Raw genomic sequence first — 18,482 nt, 5'->3', positions numbered from 1 at the left:
CTTTAGCCAAACAGTGTTGGGTTGGACTGCCAGTGTACCACAGAGCTCTTTTCTACCTGTTCTTGTTTTTTGTTTTCTTCATTCTTCTCACCCATGAGGAAAAAGGAAACAGTTATTTAAAGTACCTTGATGGGGTCAGGGAAAAGTCAGAAGCCAAATTTTTAGGCAAGGCCCTCTTTACCTTTTGTATTGTTTATTGGCTGCTTTGTATGTACATATGTGTTTTCATTGTATACATCTATTTATTGTACAGCCCTGTGGATTATGTTGGTGCTTTATAAATCTGCGATGATAATAATAATTGCTATAGATAAGCAAGAATGTGTAATAATAATAATTTCCACAGATAGGCAAGAGAATCTACAGAGGAGGTTAACTATATAATGCTGGCAGGCTAAGAAAATCATTTGCAAGGGCTTATATATTACCCAAACCATATAATCTATTCTGTAAAGAGCATGGGAATAGAGACTTCAGCCTGCGCACTGTCTGTCTATTATTATTGTACTTGTAATAATGCAACAAGCAGAGCACAATGCAATAAATAGAACACATGGGGAATTACACAAGCAAACACAGAATTTGTCCTGGATATGTCTTATTGAAAGCTGCCACTCTGGTTGCTGTGATACCTCTATGTATAAAATATTTCCATAGACCCGAGTGAGCTTGCATCTTGCGGGCAAATTGTTTTGGCTATATTAATCATTTACATTTAAAAATTTAATCTCTTAAACACAGGGATAACAGTGTTTTTCTCAGAAAGAAAAAAACATTAGGGTTGTGGCTGGACTTCAGAAAAGTAAAGAATACAAATGCCTGAAGGAACTGAAACAGGACTCCTGGGCCGTTTTTCTTGTTCTGCAAGCCCTGCCCTCCTTATGTTTATGCACAGAGATTTACAAATTGGAGGAGGTGACCAAGGGGAAAACACACTGTAAGCCAAGGTGTTGGCTGGATTTCTCAATACACAGCAAGCAAAATCATTCTATGCAGTGTTTTCTGAAAGAGCAGTACAGTTAGAAAACACTAATGGAACCTGAAAACTACAACAACACGGAGACATGGAAGAAAAATGCCTTGATAGCCGCTATTGGTGCTTCTGCAGTCATCTTGTTGAGTGGGTCCACTGTTCTTCTTACCATTGGTTACATAAATGCTTTCGGTAATGTTGGACTGAGTATCCTTGGAGCTGGAGCTGTGCTTTACTTTAGTTCAGTCATGTTACTTTGCGCAAGTTGCATTTGGGTAAAAAATAAGTACTTTCCGGATGAGACAGACTTTACTGTTAAGCCACCTTCTAGAGATGATACATACCTTGTGAAACCAGTCCCTCATTCAGAGATGGTTGCAGCTGAACTGAGAGAAGTGGCTTTCAAGCCAGAAACTTACGAGCCAGTACCTCTGCTTTCAGACAGCACAACAGGAAGCTCTCCAATTTTCTCTCCAACTTCTACAGAAACATGGCTTACAGATAACGATGCGTGTTTTTCAGACTCTGACACCTTCCTCCCTACACCTTTATCGGCCCAGCACAGGATATCTAAGCCTGTATCAGGGCAAAGACTGGAAATGGGTACTCACTTCATATATCCCTCTGCACCTGTAAGGAAATAATAGCAATACTCATGGGGAATTCTAAGAATGGAAAAGCTTTTACAATGTATAGACTGCAGTAACAACACTACAACCTGTTTTTTTCCTGTTGCAACCCTGCAGAATTACAGAAACACAGAATGTATGGTACAGTATTGCTATATGCGGAAACTGTATGTTTTGGAATTTCCCATAGTGAATATCTGCACTTTGGTGTCCATCATCAACAAAAACCTATAGCATCTACATCATCTACGTCAAACAAAAATGAGGTCCAGCTTCGATTGTAAAAATTTGCCAAAATGTTCAATGTATATTAACTGTGCCTCATCTCACTAGGCACCTGATACTGTGTACCATGTAAAGTGTTCTGATTGCTAAGGACATATCAGCCACAACTTCTTCCAAACATAAGGCAGGCTGTAGTCTTACTACAGTCATAAAATACATACTTCTTAACAAATTTCTACCAGTCTACATCACAAGTGGGGACCAACACCTTGCAAGTGTCTAGACAACAGACCAAAATTACAGGTGTATGAAGTTATCACATTAAAATCAGCGACTCCTCAAATCTTGCAGTTAAAGTTTCAAGATGGGGGCAAATATAGATTATACCCCAATCTTGGTAAAATAGAGCTTTCAATACTGGAGCTCTGGAGCAGAAATCCAATCATCAAAATCTACATTCTACATGAATAAAAAAAAAAAACTGTACATTTACTAGGAATAACATTTAATGACTTCTATTTTCTGGCTCAGTGTATCTAATGAAAAAAACTAGAAATCTATTTTTAATTTTCTATTAAATATTTCCCATTAAGTCATCACATTAGAAAAGATAACACTGACAGTGTTTGGCCCACTCTTCATAATCTATGTATAAATCAAGAGTTAAAAGGTGAAATATGAATTAAATTTAAAAATACTGCCCATTTAACAGCTGCCTTATATTTTGCTTGATTTTGCAATTTACATGCCTATTGAAACACTGAAGGCTATGTTTTATCTTGCATATAATAATGAGTATTTAGGATCATATTGCACAGTGTAATTAAAGGGGAACTATGACAAAAAAGAATGTATATATATATAAATATATGTTAATCGTTTATGACATTCTCCTTTGTCATATATATATATATATATATATATATATATATATATGTATTAGAGCTACCTTCGACACATAGCTGCATGCAGAAAGAAATAATGCTTAGCGGGGAATAGTGAAAAAAAAAGTTTTTTTCACTATTCCCCGCTAAGCATTATTTCTTTCTGCATGCAGCTATGTGTCGAAGGTAGCTCTAATACATTCCCAAGGCAAATGATTATACAACAATGTACTGTCAATCAAAATCTGACTCCTGAGTGGTACATAAATTTTAATTGGTAATATTTAGAAAGTTTCTTATTTCCACATGATGAAGTGCTTGTCAATTTTTGTTACAGCTTCCATTTAACGTTTATTTACATATTTATATTTTAAGGGAATTATTTGCACAGCAAAAAACAGGCTATAGAATATTAGGAGTTGTGATCGTTATACTCAGGGACAGCACTGTATGGTGCTGTGTAATATTTTGGTACCTTAAAAATACTTAATATTATTGTGGTTTTGCTATAAACATAGAATGGTAAGCCCTATGCAGACCAGTAAATCTGACAGGATTGGCTAGTTTAACATTTATACTAAATGTTAGTGATTTATCTGACCAGTGGTTTTTAGGTCTTCCTTAAACTAGTAAGCCTTACAAGAATTGGTATGGCCAGAGCTGGAGAACAGGGGCAGGAATGCAGGAAGGTAGCAAAGTGAGATTAAATGAATTTTCTCCAAGGGACCCCTCTGATGATGGGTGACCAGGGCACTTCCTTTCTTGTATTACTGGGATCTGGAATTCAAAGTCTTATAGGAGTTTGTATACTCTGCCCTTGTCTGTATGGGTTTCCTCACTAACTCCAAAAACATACAGGCAGGTTAACTGGATCCTTCCAATTGACTGTAGTATGTCAGGTAAACAGTCTCTGCCAAGTGCCATGTGATATGTTAGTGCTATATAAATATACAATAATTAAGTAAAAACATTGACTAGAATGGGATCAAAATATTTAGTATCCTTAAGGCTAAAACAGATACAGTCTCAGGTGGCATATGCATAGACACATATTGAAAATTATACATTATGATTTTCTTGGGGGTTTTGTCATTGCAACATTTAACATATTTTGGGCATCATGTAGACGTCCTGAATTAAGTTAAATGATTAAATCTCATAGTACATATGAGATTAACAAGTTAATATCAATTCCAGGTCTGGGTGACCTTAATACAATAGAAAATGTTATGTTTTATCTGAAATGTTCTAATTTATTTTCTAACTGCCATTTTAGCATGTTACAAGATCTTATTCAAGTATAATGTAAAACAGTGTCTGGAGAGACTAAAAGCTGATTATTTTGAATTTGTTTTTGAAAAAAACTGTAAAAGAATTTGTAATAATAATAAATATGTTATATGCAAATAATACATTTATTGTTTTAATTGATTAAGAATAGATTAACCATACAACGGGGTATTGGGTAAGAACTTTGGATCCATATGAGTACTGCATTGCCTAGTTTCTGTAGATTCAGGGGAAGTTTCAGAATGGGATAGGCCCTAAGGGCCCCAGAAGCATTACAGTGGCCACCAAAGATTCAGCCCTAGAATGTGTCTTGACCCTCCAAAGGCTGGTAGGTTTAGGATGATGAGAGATGCAGTCCACAATAAGACTGAGACTATGACAGAGGCTCCATAGACGTAATAAATGGCTTGATGCCATGCACTGGAATATATTGCTTCAATGTGCATATTAACAACACAAATCTAGTAATTTCACAGCTGTTAGACTACATTTCCCATTATCCTTAGCAAGTGAAAGAAGAGCCAAAGATGTGAATCTACACTTTGAACCTTTCCGCACCTTGATATGTAAACATCCTTATAGATATGGATATTTACCATAAAAAGTATTGCCTTTCTCATAAAGGCATTGCCTTAATCATAGTTATAACCTTCAGCAATATGATATCAGTAATTTTTATTAGTTTTTATGGGATCAAAGGTAAAACCTGTATAAAAGAGACCTATAAAAATACAGCTCTTTATGCACCTTTTTTCCAGACGCTCCACTGTTTTTTCCAACTTCTTTTGCTGTAGGAGGTTTCTGTTTGTAGTGTTAATAGCACATTAGTGGTATCATAAGACTTGAAAAACATGAAAAAAATTTAAATACAATAATAAATAAAAAAAATAAGTAATACATTAACAGAAGAAATTCAAATGTAGTTTTAACTAAGGCTTTCTATAGACAAGCCCAACTCTTAAAACTAAAATGACGTGCTATTCTTTCAGGAGTCTGTGACCTTTCTTCTGAATATTAGGATCAGTAGACAACAATACACACATGTTTAAGCTTGTTTCATACCACATCACACATCTATTTGCTTAAACAATAGCAAGAAATGAATTAGAGGTGAGTCACCCTTTTACTTATATGTTTTAAACAGAAAAGGTGAAGTAGAAATATGTTTTTTATTCATAAATGTCTGCGCCAATGACACACATCAATGTTTATGCATGCTTCAGTAGATACAAATGCATAAAGTGAATTGATGCTGTATTTTAGGATTCAGCAAAGTCATTTGCTTTCTCAGTTATTTGCATTGCAATAAAATTTTCTTTCTACTAGGATTGGGCTCTTTTGGTATGAAATAGCTTTAATACTTTTTTTTATGTATTTACATTTTTTAATGAGAGCTGCCACTGATGTAAAGTTTTCTATAGACAGCTACACTTCTTATACAGGACCAATAGGGGTGTTATTACTGTAATTTAAGGGTATAATCAAGGTTTTGACTAAATGTATTGTCGCTAAAATACTATTATGAATACATACCCTAAACAGACCAGATACATGTACCCATTTTCTATGCATATCTGTCTCTGTCACCCCATATGGTGCGGATTCAGAAATTACTTTTGGCGGGAGCCCGGTCTAGTAACCTTATGCCACTGCTCAAAGCTGATTATGTATTTAAAGGAAAACGAAAGGCAAAATCACTTGGGGGTGCCAAAATGTTAGGCACCCCCAAGTGACTTTAACCGCTTACCTCGTACCCCGGGCTGGTGCCCCTGTTAGGAGAAAACAGCACCAGCCCGGGGTACCTGGAGTGGATCGCTTCCTTCTTCCTGCTTCCGTTGCTGAAATGCCAGTGGTGGGCACATGTGCAGTAGAGTGAAAAGCCGACTTTAATGTTTAAGTTCGGCTTTTCACTCTACTGCGCATGCGCGCGCAGCGAATCAGGAAGAAGGAAGCGCCGGCAGCTACCCCAGGCTGGTGCTGTTCCCTCCTCACAGGGTCACCAGCCCAGGGTAAAAGGTAGGTGGTCAAAGTCACTTGGGGGTGCCTAACATTTTGGCACCCCCAAGTGACTTTGACTTTCTTTTTCCTTTAAGGGATACTAAGTGACTTTATAATAATAATAAACTGCTACAACCCAGAAGGGATGTACATTTGAGACCAGCTTCCTGTGAAAATGTTTTTCATCCATCCCCTTTGCTGGAAATCGTGGTTTACCCACAACATGTGCAAAACTGTGGTTTACTTATGCTCCCCCCCATTGGGGACTGCCCCAGTATAGTTATGCCACTATAATGCAGTACTGGAATCTTCCTATAAAAATCTTCTCATGTGGAACAGGACATACACATATTCCTGCTTAGTATTATTTTTTTTAAATGGGTTATTCAGGCCTCAGGGCTCTTTACTTGGCCCTCTGCTGTTCTTCCTGAACACTCTTTCTTTAAGAGAACTTATTTATTCAGAAAAGGAGTGGGTTGGAAGGGGTGAAGTCATATTAAGCTGATTATTTTTGTCAAAGGTTTTCCCAGACCAACAGGATTATTTTGATTGTTGTTCCTTGACACAACCTGGGTGGAACTGATATTGGATCTGTTATCCAGAATTCTTGTAACATAATGTTTTCTGGATAAAAAAAATATACATGAAATAAACCCAACAGGATTATCTTGCCAACAACAAAGATGTGATGCTATACAGTACAAGGGTTTTTCAGATAAGGGATCTTTCCATAATTTGGATCACAAAACTTTGTCCACTAAAAACATTTAAGATTGTTTTGCCACCAATACTGATTCAAGCAGCTTAGTTAATATCAAGAACAATGTGTGTTTTAATATTAAGAGAAAAGGAAAATCATTTGAAAATTTGAATTATTTGCATAAAATGTGCTGTATTGGAGATATGAATTATTTGCATAAAAAGTGCTCTGTTGGAGATACCCTTGCTCTAATTTAGCACTTTCTGGATAACAGGTTTACTGATAAGGGATGGCATACCTGTACTGTTTATTATTATTCTGCTTGTTTAAAATGAATTCTTTTGCAGATTGCATTCCCATATTTTAGAAATTTCTGGTATAATGGGTTCCCAGATGAGTGACCCTACACCTGTACTTGGCTTTGTTTTATTATTATGATAAAAGTGTCCCTTTATATATAAGTGGAAACTTTGGTCCCAGGGCTAGCATCACTCACTCTTTTGCCCAGATTATTTTTAGAGAGAATACTTTATTTTTTTAAACAGAGTGAAAGTGATGTGTGTTTAAATAAAATGAAGATTAAGCAGTGAGGTGTGTATTTTACTAGAATTCCATATGCATATAAATCTAAATGCTGCTTTCATTAAGAAGTCTGCAATTCTAGAAACTGCTAGTTTTTAATGTGTCTAACTTGTCAAGTTATGCAAAGTTTCTTTAACAGGTAAAAGGGCATTTACCACACTATCAGTCATTTACAACCGCACAGAGTTTCAACATAAGCTATTATACAACTCCCCTGGGTTTTAAATGAGATCCCCTTCCCTCTTGCCTCCCATCACTATATGGATACCCACGTCATAGTACTTCCCCATGTCCATTTAAAGCATGCATGTGCAGTAAGCATTCAGGGACATATAAAAGTGTTTCTGCATGTTCGTGCTCCCCTGGTAGGCCACACACATTTTCCCCCTGGGTGTTGGCAGTTCCATGTTGATGTCTCTGGCTGCAGTAAAAACTGCAAATCCTTTATAAAATAAAAAATGTGTTTTTTTTGCTCCCAGCACACTTGCTCACACAGGGGTGTTGGGAGAAGAATCCCCTGAAGTTATTCCCCCATGGGAGGTGGTCCCAGGTCCCCATAATATTGTTTCATTGTTCAGACAGATATGGAGGTAAAAGTCAGTGGGTTGCAGGTCTCTACAACAAAATGAGATCAATGAATAAGATGCTTGAAAGATTAAAGGGGATCTAAAGGCAAAATATTTTAATTGACCTGTGCCTTCTGTATGACATATGCAACCATTTTGCAATTAAAAATTCTCTACTGTTTTTATGTAAGAAGTGTTTGTAGTTCACATCTAATGAAGTCCCCTGGCATTAGACAGCTGTTGGTCATGTCTTTCTCCTGCTTGTCCCAACTCAGAAAGCAAACAGCTGTTCCTGTCAGCAGCAGATGCTTCTCATGAGGTGACAGGTGGATAGTCTTGTTTTTTTACACTTTCCATTCTGTGCCCATGATAAACCTGTATAAGTATGTAACCCATATATAACCCTATATGGCCTTTAAGCTAGGCACTATACCAACTGCCTTGGGCAGGTTCCAGGTATGCACTATGAATCTTTTTGAATGTGATATAGCAGTGGCAGATTCTGGTACTTTTCAAATAGCCGAGAGAGTACATCATGTACTCAGTTATTGCTAGTTATTTACATGTTCTATACAACATTCTCAGTGCTTTACATTCCATTCTCATTGCAATGCATTTTTTATTTTGGGTTGCATACTATAGTACTGATCATCTTTATATATTTTGCAGTGAAGGAAGCTTATTTCATCCTGTGTTAAAAATGTAAGCATTTTTATTATTATACAACTGAATCATTATATCACTGAACTTTTGATGCACTTGTGAGTGTCTTTATGCACCTACAATAAAACTGGGACTCCCTATTTGTCTCTATCTTACTTTTGTGGAACCTTGCATATAGGTGCAACCCCTGTTTGTAAGAAACATAAGTGTACAAGCAAACATGGACAGTGTACCACAGACTGAGCAAAAACTATATTTCTTGAATAGTTTTTTTTTTTAATCTGAAAATTAATTTAATTAAATACATTTGCTAGGGCCCGTGAACTGAAACATACAAAGCATTTTTTTAAAATGCTATTTTTACAATTAGTTATATTATGCCCTCTCTTCTTAACTAGAAAGGGAAGTTTGAGAACAAACTTCATGTTGGGTTGAAAAGCGTGAAGTCACTGAATGAAATCTGATCTGTTGTTGGCTCCACCCACTTTTTCTAACCTTGGACCACAGTTATATAGTAAATACCACTGTGCAAAGTTTGGGGCCCCTGGTTTTAATAGTGTCTGAATGGCAGCAATATAAATTTCCCCACTGAAAGTCAACGAGTGACATCTGATTGGTGGCTCCACCCCTTTTTCTAACCTGGAACTTCAGTTACCCAGTGACTAACTCTGCAAAGTTTGGATCCTAGGATTAATAGTTACAGAATGGCAGCAGTTAAAATTTAAACCAATAAAAGTCAATAGGTAAATTGTGATTGGTGGTTGGTGGGTGTGCCCACTTTTTCAGTGACAAACAGTGGGCACCCTGGCATAAATAGTGTGAGAATGGCAGCATTTTAAATTTAAATGAATAAAATTCAATGGATGGAATCTGATTGGCTGTTAGTGGCCCAACCCACTTTTCCTATTTTTGAACTGCAGTCCCCCAGTGACCAACTGTGCAAAGTTTGGGGACTCAGGCATAAAAATTGTGAGACTGACAGCATTTTACACTTCGCCATTGAAAGTAAATAGGTGAAATGTGATTGGCTGTTGGTGGCTCCGCCCACTTGTTCTAACCCTGAATATGTAGTCATCCAGTGGCTGACTGTGCAAAGTTTGGGAACCCTGACATAAATAGTGTGAGAAAGGCAGCTTTTTAAATTTAAACGAAAAACAAAATCAATAGGTGAAGTCCGATTGGCTGTTGGTGGCCCCACCCACTTTTAAGAACCTAAAAATGCAGTCCCCTAGTGACCCTGGTATTAATACTGTGAGAATGGCAGCAGGCTGAATTTCCCCATTGAAAATCAATAGTTAAAATCTGATTGGCTGTTGGTAGCTCCACCTACTTTTTCTAACTCTGAACCGCAGTTACCTGGTGACTAGCTCTGCAAAGTTTAGGGACCTTAGTACTAATATTTAAAGAATAGCAGCAGTTTAAATTTAAACATACAGTATGAAGTCTATAGGTGAAATCTGATTGGCTGTTGTTGGCCCTGCCCACTTTCCCAAACTTGGAACATAGTCACCCAGTGCCAAATTGTGCAAAGTTTGGGGACCCTGACATTAAACATGTGAGAATGGCAGCAGTTAAAATTTTCCCCACTGAAAACAACGAAAGAAATGTGATTGGCTTATGGAGGCCCCGCCTACTTTTTCTAACCTTGAGTGCATAGTCACCCACTGACTCACTGTGTAAAGTTTGGGAACCCTGGCATCAAACCAATACAATTTAATAGGTGAAATCTTATTGGCTGTTGGTGGCTCCGCCCAACTAACACTGCAGCCCCCTAGTGACCAACTGTGAAAAGTTTGGGGACCCTGGTGTTAGTACTGTGAGAAAGGCAGCAGGTTAAAATTTCCCATTAAAAGTCAATAGGTAAAATCTGATTGGCTGTTGGTTGCTCCGCCCACTGTAAAAAAATAAAAAAAACTTGAATACGTAATTACCCAGTGACTGACTGTCCAAAGTTTGGGAACCCTGGCATCAAATCAATAGGTAAAATTTGATTGGCTCTTGGTGGCTCTGCCCACTTTTCAAAACTAAAACTGCAGTCCCCTAGAGACCAACTGTGAAAAGTTTGGGTACCCTGGTGTTAATACTGTGAAAATGGCAGCAGGTTGGATTTCCCCATTGAAAGTCAATAAGTAAAGTCTGATTGGCTGTTGGTGACTCTGCCCACTTTTCTTTAAAAAAAACAAAACAAAACTTGAATGCGTAGTCACCCAGTGACAAACTGTGCAAAGTTTGGGGACCCTGACATTAAACATGTGAGAATGGCAGCAGTTAAAATTTCCCCACTGAAAACAATGAAAGAAATGGGATTGGCTTTTGGCAGCCCCGCCCACTTTTTCTAACCTTGAGTACGAAGTCACGCAGTGACTGACTGTGCAAAGTTTGGGAAGCCAGGCACCTAACCAATAAAATTCAATAGGTGAAATCTGATTGACTGTTGGTGGCCCCACCCACTTTTTCAAAACTAAAACTGCAGTTCTCTAGTGACCAACTGTGAAAAGCTTGGGGACCCTGGTGTTAATACTGGGAAAATGGCAGCAGGTTGAATTTCCCCATTTAAAGTCAATAGGTACAATCTGATTGGCTGTTGGTGGCTCCACCCACTTACAAAAATACAAAAAACCTTAAATGCGTAGTCACCCAGTGAAATCTGATTGGCTGTTGGTGGCTCTGCCTACTTTTTCTTACCACTGGTGTTATTACTGTGAGAATAGCAGCAGGGTGAATTTCCCCATTGAAAGCCAATTGGTAAAATCTGATTATGTTATTACTGTGCGAATGGCAAGTAATAGGTAAAATCTGATTGGCTGTTCACAGATCCACCCACTTTTGGGCATCCAACAATCATCATATTTTCATTCAGGCTGAACCCCATGACTATGTGATTCAAGTTTGGGGAGTGTCGCCTCAAAGCTGTAAGATTGGCATCAGTTTCAATTTCCCCATAAAAGTCAATGGGTAAATTTGATTGGCTGTTGTTGGCCCCTCCCACTTTATGGTTTTTAAAAAAAAAAAAAAAAAAACTTGAATGCGTAGTCACCCAGTGACTGACTGTGCAAAGTTTGGGAACTCTGGCATCAAACCAATAAAAGTCAATAGGTGAAATTTGATTGGCTGTTGATGGCTCTGCCCACTTTTCAAATCTAAAACTGCAGTCCCCTAGTGACCAAGTGTAAAATGTTTGGGGACCCTGGTGTTAATACTGTGAGAATGGCAGCAGGTTGAATTTCTGCCAAATCAATAGGTAAAATCTGATTGGCTGTTCACAGCTCCGCCCACTTTTGGGCATCCAGCAATCATCATATTTTCATTCAGGCTGACCCCATGACTGTGTGATTCAAGTTTGGGGAGTGTAGCCTCAAAGCTGTAAGATTGGCAGCAGTTTCAATTTCCCCATTAAAGTCAATGGGTTCAATTTGATTGGCTGTTGTTGGCCCCTCCCACTTTGGGGTCATCCAACAAATGTCCCTGTTTCATTCGGGGTGACCCCATGATTATGTTATTCAAGTTTGGGGGGTGTAGCTTCAAAGCTGTAAGAGTGGCAGCAGTTTGAAAATCTTCCCTGTCAATGGAAAAATTGGGGTGTTCAGAGCGGCGCCACAAAAAGACGGGGGGCCGGATCGCTTAGAAAAGCACAAACAACCTGCTCCGCTATAGGGTTAAGATGTGTGGGGAGTTTGGGTGTTGTACCCCTAAAACTGTAGGAGGAGTAGCGTTTAGAAAATGGGGGGGCGCGAAGAAGAAGAAGTGGAAGAATAAACCAAAGTCAAAGAACAGTATGTTGGGGTTTTCAACCCAACATAATAATATAGTTTTAGGATTCATATCCTACTAATAGCAGGATTATGACATCGCAACTGCTTCTCAGTCACCTGGTGTTGGGTTTCATATCCTACTGAAAGCATGTGAGCATTATGACATCACAGTTATGATCACAGTGATCTAGCTGTACATCCAGTGGAAGCTTTTCAGTTTGTGCTTTTCAACTGAAGGTGCTTTATGTACCTTAGCTGACAAGCACAGACTTAAGCAAAGAACAACTTTATTCCAACAACTACTAAATTTGAATTATTCCATAAAGGTTAGTAAATGCTTCGTATAACTTCCAATGTGATGATAGACAATATAGCTATGGATCACACTTTTTTCAGCACTATATCTAAGTTTATGGTGATTAGTACACATGTTTTTATATACAAAATTAGGTATGGCTATATGCTTTGTAATCGATTTTAGTTAAAAATATAACCAATTCAATAATAATTGAATTGAACTATGTTGCATTACGGTCACTAGCTGTAGAGTCTGTTGTTTTTGTTCAGTTTGTGCTTTTCAACTGAAGGTGCTTTATGTGCCTTAGCTGACAAGCACAGACTAAAGCAAAGAAAAACCTTATTTTAATGATCTATTTGATTGATTAAGGTGAGTGACTTCTCTAAAATACAGTGTGATGTGAGAGAATATAACTTGGAATCACACTTGTTATCTGCACCATACCTACGTTCACTGTAGTTATTAAAGGAACAGTAACACCAAAAAATGTATATGAGTAACTAAAATATAATGTGCTGCTGCCCTGCACCGGTAAAAGTTGCGTGTTTACTTCAGAAAGCCTACTATAATTTATATAAATAAGCTGCTGTGTAGCCATGGAGGCAGCCATTCAAAGGAGAAAAGGCACAGGCACATAGCAGATAACGGATAAAACACTATTGTATTCTACAGAACTTATCTGTTATCTGCTATATAACCTGTGCCTTTTCTCCTTTTTTCCAGCTTGAATGGCTGCCCCCGTGGCTACACAGCAGCTTATTATATCAATTATAGTAGTGTTACTGTAGCAAACACACCAGTTTTACCAGTGCAGGGCAACAGTGCATTATATTTTTATTACTTTAAAGCTCTTTCATTTTTTGGTGTTACTGTTCCTTTAAACAGACATGAAATATTGCACACATAAAATTATGTGGAAAATTGAATACAAATGAATATTTCTATTTTATTGTTATCCATGATTACTAGTGATGAGCGAATCTTTCCCATTGCGAAACGGCAAAACATTTGTGTAACACGAGTGCCGCGTTTTGTTTTCTTTTACACATGCGACTATTTTGGACACACGCACCTTTTTTTATGCGACCTCGCCGATTTTGACATGACTTTTTTTACGCAACCTCGAATTTTTTTGCCACAACTGTGAATGTTTGTGCCAAAATTCCAGAGAAGTTTCGGGAAACAATTCGCCAATGGTGAAATGTGGAATTTTGCTGCAAATCTATGCCTGCTGAAAAAAATTCGCCCATCACTAATGCACTAAATGTGCAAATTCTTTGAAATACTCAAATACTGTGATGAAAGAATAATTCTCAAGAAGCATGAGCAATGCTAATGAAACTTATTCTGTGTAGGTATTTATAACTTGAAATTTATGTTTACCTATATTTTTCTTTCCTTCCCACATTTTGCAACAGAATTATAAACCTACAAACTATAGAATGAAGATGAACTGTACATATTTACTTGTGTACATCATTATCATTGGATTCTGCCTTCCTAACTTTTATCCGGTATTAGGTAAGTAGAGAAATGTTATTTGCATTCATTGTAATCTAAAATATTTTTTGTTAATTGTTACTCTTCAAAAATGATACCTTACAGCTAAGGTATATAAAATACCAAGCAGTATGGAATTTCAACAGGTATCTGGTTGCTAGGGTTCAAATGACCCTAGCAGTGGTTTTAATGAGAAACTGGAATACGAATAAGACAGGGGCTGAATAGAAGGATAAGTGATAACAATAAAATTGTAGCCTCACAGAGCAATAGTTCTTGGCTGGTGGGGTCAGTGACCCACTTTTGAAAGCTGTTAATGTGTTTATTTAAGTTTCCTCAAACTGTGTGTGTGAATGTGTTTCTATGTATATTTGTGTGTACAATGTATTTCTGTGGCTACATTTCTATGTGTGTGCATAAATGTATATTCTGTTTCTCTGTGAATGGATGTGAGTCTGTGTGCATATATGTGAGCTTTGCAATAAGAATGAGGCTTATAGAGGGGTTATGTAGGACATACAAAGGACAACATTTGGACTAGTTGTCTTTTGTCTGTTAGATATTTTGATAGAAAACATCAGTGGTACTTTATGGGGTTAAATATGCTAAAGGTTTAGAGAACTCAAATACCAGTAATAATGATTTTCACTTACTCATGTTTTTTTTAGCCGCGCCTTCTAAAAATAAAAGCAAAGTTAAGGAATCCTACCAGCGAAATGAAATGAATAAAACAAACTTCACCAAGATCTGGCCAAAGGAAGAATTAAACAATACAGCTCAGTCTACAAGTAACCAGTACAATACTATAGTATATATTATTGCTGCAGTTGCTCTGGTAATAACGTGTTTGCAAGCAGCTGCTGCATGGTAAGTTATTTCTCTTTATCTAGCAGATTCTTTGCTGAAAATTCCATGTCTACCTTTATTCTTAACCAGCCAGAAATAGAGAATCATGCAAGAGCTGTAATTGCTTTAGTTTTTAACCATAAGTGCTAGGCTATGGTTTACTGTAATGTCAATATAAGTACTTGGCAACATTTACTGATATGCCAATATAGTTATTGGTTTAGAGTTCTACCAATTTAACAGCAGGGCTTGGGTAACTACTATTCCAATATACTTGCCTCTGTTATGCCATTATAAGTGCTATTCTTGGTGATTATAGTAGTATAAGAGGCAGGGCTGGAGAACTGGATCCCTGTTACACTAATATGTAAGCTGTACTGACTGAAGGGGGGCTTTTGTATGTCACTATGATGCAAATAAATTGCATCAAAGTATCTAATTTGAACACTTTCACCTTAAATATCTGTACAATTCCTTTGTGCAGGTTACTGTATTACAGACTGAAGAAGAAGAAGAAGAATGTGTATGATGAAGAAAAGGCAATAGAGCGGTCTACACTGCCTCAATCTAAAAGCACTACAAGGTTTGTAACCCTGAACTAACCCTTTTGTTACTTTTAAGAGGAATGAGGACATAGCTTTTCCAATTAAAAAATGTATGGCAATAAGCTTATATTAGGGCTTATTCATGGCATAGACACCAACATTGTAGGCACGAGATGGTACTGTTTAAAGTAAAGCATTCTATTTGAGCTGTGATGAAAACATAACAATTTATACATTAGAAATTATACATTTTGTAGCTGCAGTGCATGCAATGGGTGAGGATGTGTGAGCAGTTGCTCGATTAGAGGTTTTAGCAAACACCAAATAAAAGTCCTGTGAAAGTGACATCTGTAGATGTATTCTGTTTGTTTAGGACTAAAGGCAAAAAGCGTAAAAAGAAGAAAAAGAATCCTGTGAAAAAACCTGTGGAAACAATAATGAATGAAGTGAAATCTGATGATGTTTCCATAAAACCTGGTCCTAGCGAGGAGCAAATGCAATCTGAGGAAAGACCTTCTGAAGTGAAGAAGTAAGTTAATCCTAAAAATAAGTTAAAAACCCAAGGTTTTTTATTTGTTCTAGATAAAGTAGGGTAAATTTAGTAGTTCATGTCAAAAAGGGTCTTACAGATACATTTTCTCATCAATGATTGTATTTTTCCCAAGACTTTGGGAGGAATTCACAAGTGTCAGTAAGTACACAGTTCTCAAAGTGTCGGACACCAAAGGTATTTTAGATACAGGTATGGGATCTGTTATCCAGAATGCTCGGGACCTGGGGTCTTCTGGATAATGGATCTTTCCGTAGTTTGGATCTCCATGCTTTAAGTTTACTAAAAAATCATTTAATTATATCTTAGTTGGGATCAAGTACAAGCTACCATTTTATTATTACAAAGAAAAAGGAAATACTTTCTAAAAATTAGAATCATTTGTTTAAAATTGAGACTATGGAAGATGGCCTTTTTGTAATTCGGAACTTTCTGGATAATGGGTTTCTGGATAATGGATCCTATACTTGTAGTAACTATTTGTCGCAGTGCCAGAAAATTCAAAAAAATGTTGTATACATGGTAAAAAAATGCCATTATTGCGCTATGAAAATGTTGTTTGCACTCCAAAAATGTTTTCTTTATACACACGTAAGCCACACTAACCTAACAACGTTTTTATCCCCCAACTTTTTTGTAATGGCATTTTAGTGAAAAAAATGTCTGTAAAAATGTTGTGGGTATGACTAATTCTCAAAAAAGTAATACACAATATCCATGCCCACTTTGACAACTTTTAAACATGAAAATTGTCCATAGAGATAGAAGATTAACAGAAAATTGCTATGTGAATAAGTTGGCACAACAATTTTTGTACAACATTTTTACGACCTTTTCCTTTTCCAACATTTTTGTGAATTCCCCCTTTTGAGTTGTAAATACCCAAAAGTCCAAATAACTTTTAATTATTTATGTGGCAGGGATGAGATATATCCAGAACAGGAATGTGTGGTGCCAGACCATGTTTCAGCTACAGAAGAGGAATGTATGGTGCCAGATGAAGTTTGTGCTGAGAGTGAAATCCAGAGAGGAACTTCACCTAAACCTAAGTTTAAGAGGTAAGATTTTTAACCTGAAATTATTTTTGTAGCCCACCTCATTGCTGACATAACTGTTATATAGTGCTTCAAATGTATCTAGTTAGAGATATAGCAAAGTGTTTTTATTTAGTTTTGTTAGCTTAATTTTAATCATTAACATTACATTTCTTGTGTTTGTACAGGCTAACAATTTTGCAGTGGATAGATCAGGATGATGATGATGAAGAAGATAATGATGAAGACGAAACAAATCTAGAACAAACACTACAGGCACCAGAGAAAAAAATGGTGCCATTGACAGAATCGCAGAAAGAGACATCTGTGATTCTTGACATGTGAGTTTTTCGTTACACTATTTAGATCAAATTATGTTAATATTCTTTATAAAAATACATTTATACAGTGTCAGACTGGAACCTTTGGGGCCCAGGAGAAAACCTTAGACCATAGGCAAACTCTTCAACTATTTTTCCTCCTTTCCTCCCCCAACCTCTTTATTCTCCTAGTCTCTTTAATCTACATACTAGCATCTATTCTTCCATCTATTTCTCCTCTTTGTTCACATTCAGAAATAGGAAATGACATAAAGTAGTCCAAATGATCAGGAACAGGAGGGCCCACTGACCCCTGGGCCCACCGGGAGTTTTCCTGGTATCCTGGTGGGCCAGTCCAACACTGCATTTATAGCATAAATATTAAATATGGATCAGATTATTTATGTTTGCCATTTAAGTGATAGGAACCCACAGTAGATTCCCTTTCAAGAGCTTTTGTAAACATAACTATTCCAATTAGAGAAATAATTCCTAACTTTTTAAAATGGGGTACACACTACAAGAAGAACATTTAATTTTTTTATATACATTTTCAATTTTAGAAGTGAGCCTATGAGATTGCTAAAATATAGTTATATAAATATAATCCTAAAACTAATCCTTTGATTTAAGAATTAAATATTGCTACATGGTCATAAGCTTAAATTGAGGCCGTATTGATTTTTTTTAAGGGCTTTGGAACAAATACCTTTAAAACCAAGTGCAGAGGCACCAACTGAAACCACTTTGCCAGAAACTAGTATAAGCTCTCCTCAGCAAGATATGGAAGCTCAGGAAGAGCCACCTATGGTTTCTAAAGCTAAACTGTAAGTTAGAGTTTTCTAGCAGTACATCAAGAAATAGTTGGAATTTTTTTAAGATGTGGCACACAAAATGCTAGGAGAATATTTTAGTGTATATATGCGTGTGTGGGTGTGTGTTGACAATTACAAAATTACAGGTTATCGGTATGTTTATGTGTTCTAAGCAGGGTATATGTTTTATGTGCTATTTTTATAAATTTATGGGCCAGTTGGCATAGAAACAAAAACAAAAGTAGGGGATACATAGTTTTGTTATAATTCAGATATTATTGTTGTGGCTTAAGCAAGAACATTGGATTATTT

The 18,482-nt window shown here is 36.9% G+C and overlaps 1 protein-coding gene across 1 annotated transcript; it reads left to right on the top strand.

Moving 5' to 3' along the window:
- The first annotated feature begins 15,722 nt into the window (after nucleotides 1-15,722).
- LOC116412010 (glutamic acid-rich protein-like) lies at nucleotides 15,723-18,186 on the top strand. The gene is made up of 5 exons (XM_031905105.1): nucleotides 15,723-15,736; nucleotides 15,825-15,980; nucleotides 16,922-17,059; nucleotides 17,224-17,376; nucleotides 18,048-18,186. Exons 1-5 carry the CDS (start codon nucleotides 15,723-15,725, stop codon nucleotides 18,184-18,186), a joined length of 600 nt encoding a protein of 199 aa, XP_031760965.1.
- Nucleotides 18,187-18,482: the final 296 nt, after the last annotated feature.

This window comes from Xenopus tropicalis, chromosome 1 (genome assembly GCF_000004195.4).
Source record: "Xenopus tropicalis strain Nigerian chromosome 1, UCB_Xtro_10.0, whole genome shotgun sequence".
Classification (NCBI taxonomy): Eukaryota; Metazoa; Chordata; class Amphibia; order Anura; family Pipidae; genus Xenopus; species Xenopus tropicalis.
Note: the sequence above shows the minus strand (reverse complement) of the source record. Positions and strands in the feature narration are given on the sequence as shown.